The sequence below is a fragment of the Eubalaena glacialis genome, chromosome 20, assembly GCF_028564815.1.
Source record: "Eubalaena glacialis isolate mEubGla1 chromosome 20, mEubGla1.1.hap2.+ XY, whole genome shotgun sequence".
Taxonomy (NCBI): domain Eukaryota; kingdom Metazoa; phylum Chordata; class Mammalia; order Artiodactyla; family Balaenidae; genus Eubalaena; species Eubalaena glacialis.
In genome coordinates this window covers 36286909-36295487 of record NC_083735.1, presented here as the reverse complement: position 1 = coordinate 36295487, position 8579 = coordinate 36286909, and the positions used below count along the sequence as shown (strand labels likewise).

Here is an 8579-nt window from a genome sequence, read left to right as displayed (position 1 = left end):
TTTCCTCTCACAGGTCTCTGCTCAAACAGCCCCTGAAAAGCCTTCCTGAAAATCTGCTGAAGGTGAAAGATAATTTTCCTTCCACCCTTCTGAGTTCTTGGTTGAAACCCCAGTAATAAAAGACAGATTAACAAGAGAAAAACAAAAAGAGGTTTATTAACATGTATACCTCGTGTATACCTAGAGAAAATAGAAAAATACCTAGAGATACCCAGAGAAAAATTAGCAACTCCCTGAGGTGGCTTTGAACTCAGGCTTAAATACCAACTTAATAAGGAAAGGGGATGGGAGATGAAGGCCTCTTGGGGGAGAGTAAAAGGTTTTTAGGAAAGATGAACGGGCCCTTAGAAGAATAGGTTGGAGATGTGACAATTTGACAAAACTTGTCAGGGTGTGGCGTCCACTTCCACTCTTGAAACTCCCAGGGAGGGGACTTAACGGCAATTGCGTTCCTTTTGGAGGGTCTGTCTTTAGAAATGTAAGGGAGTTCGGAGAAAGCTGCTCCCCACATTTACTGTTTTTCAAGTGCCAACAGCTCAAAATAACCAAAACACCAAAGCAGCATCTGTGGAGTGGCATGTCCTGTACTCCTATATACATATTTTGGGGCGTATTCTGCTATCCTCCCCTAGAATGCAAAGCCCATGACTGCAGCCTTTATTTTGTGCCATGAGCAAGCCCGGCATATACTAGGTAGTCAGTGTTAAACGTTTACCTTTCCTATAATGTATACCCATATTCCTTGTATAATTAGGACTTTAATTTCAAAAGACTAAAATCCTGGATTACTGAAATTCTGCGGTATAAACCCAGCACCCAAAAGAAAGAAAAAAAAAAAAATGTGTGCAAGGAACGTAAATGCCCTTGGATGGCTAACGCGGAGCACGGGCGCCAGCTGCTTATCCAGGACTCCCAAGTTTCTCCCGCCGACACTAACAACTAACAACACTAGCACGTTCCGAAGCACCAGCTACAAGCGTTCGGACAGGCCTGCGGACAGGACGAGTGGGAAACCTGGGGCCCCAGGTGGCAGCCCGAAGCGCGGAACCGCTCCCAGCAGCGACGACCAGGCCAGGGTGCCGGCACAGACGCTGGACACTCCGGCCCGCGTCTCTATGGTAGGAGCGGAAAAACCGGAAGTAGCCGCGAGAGGGGCGGGGCCAGGGGTGGGGCGTCCGCCACCCCCTCCGCTGGGAGCCGAGGAGAGATGGCGGCCGCCGATGGCGTCGGGGAGGCTGCGCAGGGCGGGGAGCCAGGTCAGCCGGAGCCGCCGCCGCCCCAGCCGCATCCCCTGCCGCCCCAGCCGCCGCCAGAAGAGGCGGCGGCGTCCCCTATGGACGACGGGTTCCTGAGCCTGGACTCGCCCACCTATGTCCTGTACAGGTAACGCCCACGGCATGGTCGCGGCGCGGGAGACCCTCCCCCGCGCGCGGCGCTGCACGGGGCGCGGCTGCGGCAGAAGCTCGCGCGTCCTCGCGGTCCGGCGGCCGGGAGCGGCGGGGTGGGGCCCGCGCTGTCACCGAGCTGGGCGGTGGAGGTTCCGGGCCCCACAGCGCTGGCCTGCTGTAGTCCGAATGCCAAAGGGCTTGAGTGCAGTCGGACCGCAAAGAAGGTCCAGATTGGCTCGCTTTAGAAACGGGGCTTACCGTGGTTTGTTCTGCGGAAACGGAGAGAGCTAGCGTAAGATCTTTAGGGACCGGGACGTTTTCATTCAGCGTTTTCTTTCAGTGTTTTTAGCGCCCAGCATCAGCCAGGCACCGAGTTAGGCTGTAAGGATGAGACTATGAGGATTCAACTCCGTTACGCGTCCCCACGTCGCCTCGTGCTTAGTGCAAGCGATGTGCAGTGTCGGGTACTGCTGTAACTTTCTCGCCTTTCCTCCCCATCTTTGCCACCACCCAGTCCCGTCCCCGTTAGTTCTTTGCTTTCTATTGGTCATGCTGGTTCCCCAGCTGCATTTTGAACCTGCAGAGACGACTGAGAAGTCCTTACTTTTCTCATGTCTTATTTTTTCTTCTGTAGTTCTAGGTAAACCCATTAGATGGCTGATTTGCGTAGGTTGTTTATGAATTGATTGAAAGCCACTATGCAGATTTCGTTCTTGGAGTTTACTGTGTTAGTGATTTCAGTTGGTTGAGGTGGCCCCATAGCCCTCAGACCTCCTCTCTGAACTGTGAAATACTCGGGTTCTTCCCTTGACTGTCCGGTTTCCCTGTGCCTAAAGGACAGCGGTACCATTCTCATGCCACTCCCCATCTAGGTCTCACACCTCGGGTAATTGTTTCCTCTGGATTTCTCCTTGTATAATGGGCACAATTTTAGGATTTGTCTAGATACCACAGAATTTTTGCTGTCAATAGCTGATGAGTACAGAGAACTGAAAAATGGGTAATAGGAAAAGAATGTAAGTAAAAGAGTGGTTAACGAAAATTTTGTCACACTGAGCAGTTTTCACAGCAGTGTCTATAGGCACCCAGTGTTGCCACTGTAATTTATTTTAGCATTGATAATGAGAAGTAGTATTCATTGAATACTTACTATATGCCTTTATTATATGCTACATTTATAACATATAGCATATATATTTAAGCATACAGTAATACTATATAGTACATTTAGTGTATTTCCTGTATAATATTGTATATGCTAACTGTGTGTTAGGGTATATATAGTATAATAGTATATATATAGTATAATACTATGTATTATATGCTTACTATCATGCATATTTTAAGAGCTTAACATATTATCTCACTTAAACCTCCAAGTAGCCTTCTAAGGTTGGTTGGTAATAGTATCATCTCCATTTTATAAATGAAGAAATTGAGGCCCAGAGAGGTTAAGTAACTTTCTCAGGGTCACACAGCTAGTTAAGTGGTAGAGCCAGTGTTCCACAGATTCCAGACTCTACTGACCACCTGGACCACCTCTCAGTGTACAGTAAAATGATAGTGATTACTTTTACTTTTAAATATCACTTTCTAGTTATTCAGAGTATTCAAATAAAAAATTGTTATTCAAATTTTTTTAAACTGTTGACTGACTCCAAAGAGCCTTATTAGACCAATGAATTAGATTGATTTCTAATTTAAAACTATTGTGTACTTGCTACAAAAACCTGCTTTTGCATTTATCTAAAAACTTTAAATTTGAAAACTATTGATTTATTAACTTTAATTGGAAAATTATTCATTTTATTTTTATTTTACTTAAAAGTTTAATATGTAAAACAAACAGGCAACGCTTGGTCGTGAAGAATCCAACCATGGTTACATTATTTGTAAGTTAAAGTGTAATTGTTGCCTTTTTAAAAAAACATCAGATTTCTTTTTTTCCTTACACGCTTGAATATAATCGCTGAAAAATGTATGTATTTTCAGGGACAGAGCAGAATGGGCTGATATAGATCCAGTGCCGCAGAATGATGGCCCCAATCCAGTGGTCCAGATCATTTATAGTGAAAAATGTAAGTTTATTTTTTATTAGGGAAAGGTCTATAAGTCAAACTTAGTAGCAAAGTTGAAATTCACAACTATGTGACTAGATAGATGACAGAATTTTGTCCAATAAAGATCTAAATGACTTAAGCTAATATTGTGGGGTTTTGTAATTTTTTTTCATGATTAAAAGTTTCATTTTGTCCAAAGAATGTACATATTTTAAGTTTAAATAATGAATGTTACATTATAATACATAGTAGCCACTGTGTGATTGTGCTTTTCATTTAGTGTTTAATCTGCACATGAGATACAATGTAAATGATTTACTGTTTTATTTAGAATAAATTTTGGTTGTTGAAACATGAGCATTTTGAAATATATTTTAGCTGTGAAATGTTAGGCTCAGCTGGAATATATTACTGATAGTGAGTGGATTATTTTCTTTGACAAAGTATTCTTTCATAACGAATGTGAAATGCTTTGTAAATTGAAGGCCATACAAATGTTAATTGTTAGTTGTTCTTCTAGGAAAGGGTAAACAAATAAAATGGAATGCTAGTTTTGTAGTTTTATGTATATACATATTTCTTTCAGTTAAGGCTCTGTTATCCAAGATCATTCCTCTTTTACAAAAAGTGATTATTATTTTTCCTGATTATGAGATAATGTCAAGAATGTAAAGAAAGAATAATGGTGTGAGGCTTTACCTTATCAAATATGAAAGTGTACTACTAAACTTAATAACATGTGGAACTGGTGCAGAAATAAATAGATTAATAAAGAAACTAAAAATAGGTCTCATTAGCTCATAATATTTGATAAAAAAGACATTTCATATTTGTATGAAAAAGATGGATTAATCAAGTAATGGTTTTGTAACAACCATCTGTGGATTTGGATATAAACAGAATTGTATCCCTATCTCATATCTTACATGAAAATAAATTACAGATGAATTAAAGTCCTAAAGCAAAACTGTAAACATACTAGAGCAGGTAGAATAATCTTTCATTCTTAGGGTAAAGAAGGAATTGTTAGGCAAGATGTAAAACTCTGAATTGATTGAGGAAAAGATCAGAAGGTATAACTGCATGAAACCGCAAAACTTCCAAACTGTGAGAGATATTATATGTGAAGAGATAATTCAGTAGAAGAAATAGAAATATCTATGAAGAGATGTTAACCTCACTAGTGATCTGAGAAATGAAAACCACAACTTTTCCAGATTCATAAAGTACCTTTTGAAAACTGACACAGTCATTCATTTCTCTTTCAGTTAAAAATAATAAAACCTTTTTTTCAGGGTAAAAAAAACAAAAAAAAATCAACATTTTTAATTCTTAAATATATCATTATTACAAACCACAAAGGAAAAGAGAGAAATATGACCCATTGATCAAAAATTGATAAATGAGTATATCAGAATTTTAAATTTGTGCAACAGAAGACACCATGAATAAGTTAAAAGGCAAACAGCAGTGTGGGAGAAGATGTATAAACAGAGGATCGATATTCAGAACCTTATAATGAATTCCTAAGAAAGGTTAAAGAAACAGGGAAACTAATCAAAAAATAGACAAAGGGTATGAACTTGTAGTTCATAGAAGAAAAAATTTCGTTAGCCATTAAATAGGGGGAAAATCCATTATCATTAGGAATGAAAGATAATTTTAAACTGTTTTATGATATCAGATATTGAGACATATGAACAGATCCATGCTTTTCAGATGGTAGTTTTCATATGTTTAGCCATTTTAGAAAGCAGTATCGCGTGTATATTTAGTAAAACTAGAACATGCTCATATCTTACAACCTTGAAGTGCTGCTTCTCATAATACATTCTGGGTTCACTCTGGCTTATGGCATCAGAAGACATGTACTAGGAGGCTGAGAGCACAGACTTCAGAGCCAGACCACCTAGTTCAGATTCTGACTGCACCACTTTACTGACTCTGTAACCTTGGACAAATTATTTAACCTCATTATCTCTGTCTCCTTCTGTGTAAAATGAGGACGATAGTAGTAACTACTTTATAGAGTGAGTGAGTTATACACGTGAAATAAGAGAACAGTGGCTGACTCATAGTAAGCACTGTGTGTGATAGCTATTACAATTCACAGCATTTTTTGGAAGAACAAAATATTGGAAACCAGCTATATATTTGTGTTTTGGAGAATAGATAAAGGTATCGTTGTCATACAGTTGTGTGCTATATAACCAATAAGAGGATCTAGATCTGTTATAATAGGGACAGATCGCAGAAACAGTGTTGAGTGAAAAAAAGGCACATAAGTTTTAGACACTTTGAGTATGACAGTATATTAAATTTGTAATTTTTAATTAAAAGACTTTTAATATCAAAAAAACTAATGAATATAAAATTCTATTTATATAATCCCAAATTTATTTATGACCCTAAATTATATAGGGTCATATAGCCCTAAGACTGAGTATCCTAGTCCCACTTATAGAAATCTGTTCTGCAAAAAAATAGCATTGACATGTAAATTATGCCAGGCCCACTGTATGGAAAAGTGAAACAAGAATGATGTAGATGTGTATACACAGGCATGGAAGGACATATCACTGAGGGGGAAATGCCAAAATGAAAAGCAGAATGAAAATGCTATGCCAACTTCATTAAAAAGCAAGAGCAAGATTACATTTATTTGCTTAGAAAAATGTCTGGAGAGACATATCAACTGGTAACAGCCATTACCACTGATACAGGTCCAGTGCACTGGGGAGTAGCACTGGAGTACGGGAAACTTCATCTACTTTTATATTGTTTGCAGTGTTTACAAAGAACATGTATTTCTTTCTTTTTTTTTTTGAATACCCAAAATAGTTTTATTTTAAACATTTACCAAATTTAAGTTGTGCTAACTTCTGATACATAGACATATGTATCTACATAACTGTATATACATGCGTATATAAATACATACATAATTCACATCTATGGTAATATTTTGAGCTTTACCTATGAAATTAATTTCAATTTGGGTCAAATATTTCATCTTTTGCAAGAAACCTAACTTGTTCATGAAAATCTTGAATCCATCCGAGGTAAGGAGTAGAATCCCGGGTAGGACTGGGATGTGGGAGGGGTGTGGTCAGACATGCCACTAGCCCATACAGGGTGCATTGGTGAAAATTTGAAAAAGGAGCCACATCGTCTGGGCAGACACGGCCATGCACCAATAAACTCGGCTTGGTGAGTGGGGCAGGATTTCAGCTCCCATTCCCTGCCTCAGCTGGATGCCTTGCACTGGGTGCAACCTGCATGTAGGTGGCAGTCCTAGAGGGATGGCTCAGTGGCGGTGCAAGCAGAAGATGGTGATCTGGCCACCCTGTACAGCTCCATTCCTTGCTAGACTGATTTCATTTGTCTGGAGGAGTTTGGTCAGGTAGGGATCTTTTCTTCTCACCACTTCTGATGATTTAGCTGAAGAAGATCTCCCCGATGGAAAAAGTCCATTTTTCAGGTTCAAGTGTGCAGATGGCCGTGCAGCCTCCAAGTGGGCTTTCATGGTTTAATCTTAGGAAATAGCCCAATGTTGATTCTTGAGTCCTAAAAAAAGTATGCTGTCGATCTGGTTGTAGATGAGCTTTGCAATTTCCCTTTTCTCTCGGTGCCTCAGCTCGGCCGCCTCACGCCAGGGGTCGTACGGAGGGGCTGCGTGAGGAGAGAGGAGCGGGCGGGGAGCCACCGGACTGTGCCCCAGTCCCAGGCGGGCTGGCTGGGGGACCAGGGCCGTGCACGCCCCCACCCAGATGGCGCGGCCAAGCGGGCGTGTGGTGTTCCGCGCCCTCCAGGCTGGCTCCCAGAACATGTATTTCTTTTTAATTAAAAATATTTTGGGGGACTTCCCTAGTGGCGCAGTGGTTAAGAATCCGCCTGCCAATGCAGGGGACACGGGTTCGAGCCCTGGTCTGGGAAGATCCCACATGCCACGGAGCAACTAAGCCCGTACGCCACAACTACTGAGCCTGCACTCTAGAGCCCGCGAGCCACAACTACTCAGCCCGCGAGCCACAACTACTGAAGCCCGTGCGCCCTAGGGCCTGTGCTCCGCAACAAGAGAAGCCACCACAGTGAGAAGTCTGCGCACCACAACGAAGAGTAGCGCCTGCTCTCCGCAACTAGAGAAAGCCCACACGCCACAACGGAGACCCAGTGCAGCCAAAAAAAAATATTTTTTAAAGTAACACATGCTCATTGAAGAAAAATTTGAAGATGTTAACATCAAAAGAAGAGTCTAATCATCCAGAACTAACCACTGTTAACATTTGGTGTATAGCCTTCCACTCCTCGGAAAATATGTTTCCACAGAGTTAGGTTTATACTATGTATGTGTACATGTGTGAATATAAAGTAACGTGTTTATACATTGTATATAGAGTTAACATGTTATAAGCATTTTGTTACACATTTTAAAATATTTGGGAGCTTGGTTCTTAATGACCACATAATATTCCATAGTTATTTACCATTTATATTGTTTCTAAATATTACTCCGGTATAAATTAAATTCAGCATTTTAAAGGTAGTATTTAGGACTAGATGACCTTTGTATGTTCAGAAAGAGCTATAATTTTTCATGCTCTCCTCTGATAATTTCACTTTTGGGGTTGTAGTCTAACGAAACTATATACATACCCATGTGTGCTTGCATGCACACACATAAATACGTATGTGTGTATTGTGTATTTAATTTTTTTAATTTTTTAATGAAAAGTCATTGGACGCTTAAAGCAGTGATTTTTATAAAACAAAAATGAAAAAAACCAGTAGTAGCAGAACGGTTAGGCAAATTAGGATATATTGACATTGTATTCACGCATATTGACCTACTAAAAGTTTGTGAACCCTGTCAGTAACTGGAAAATTGTATGCTATAAGAAAAATAGCAGGACTTTCCTGGTGGTCCAGTGGTTAAGAATCCGCCTTCTGATGCAGGGGATGCAGGTTCGATCCCTGGTCGGGGAATGTACCCACGTGCCGTGGGGCAACTAAGCCCATGCGCCACAACTACTGAGCCCGTGCTCCGCAACTACTGAGCCCTTGCACTCTGGAGCCCACATGCCACAACTACTGAGCCCGCACGTTCTGGAGCCTACGTGCCACAACTGGA

General features: G+C 40.8%; 1 protein-coding gene across 2 annotated transcripts in view; it reads left to right on the top strand.

Moving 5' to 3' along the window:
- The first annotated feature begins 1169 nt into the window (after positions 1–1169).
- Positions 1170–8579, top strand: part of FNTA (farnesyltransferase, CAAX box, alpha) — a 32280-nt gene continuing 24870 nt past the window's right edge. For both annotated transcript variants that reach the window (XM_061177273.1, XM_061177272.1), the window contains exons 1-2: positions 1170–1383; positions 3381–3466. In XM_061177273.1, the coding sequence (XP_061033256.1) occupies positions 1208–1383; positions 3381–3466 (262 nt within the window). In that variant the 5' untranslated portion in view covers positions 1170–1207. The remainder of the gene's footprint in view (positions 1384–3380; positions 3467–8579) is intronic.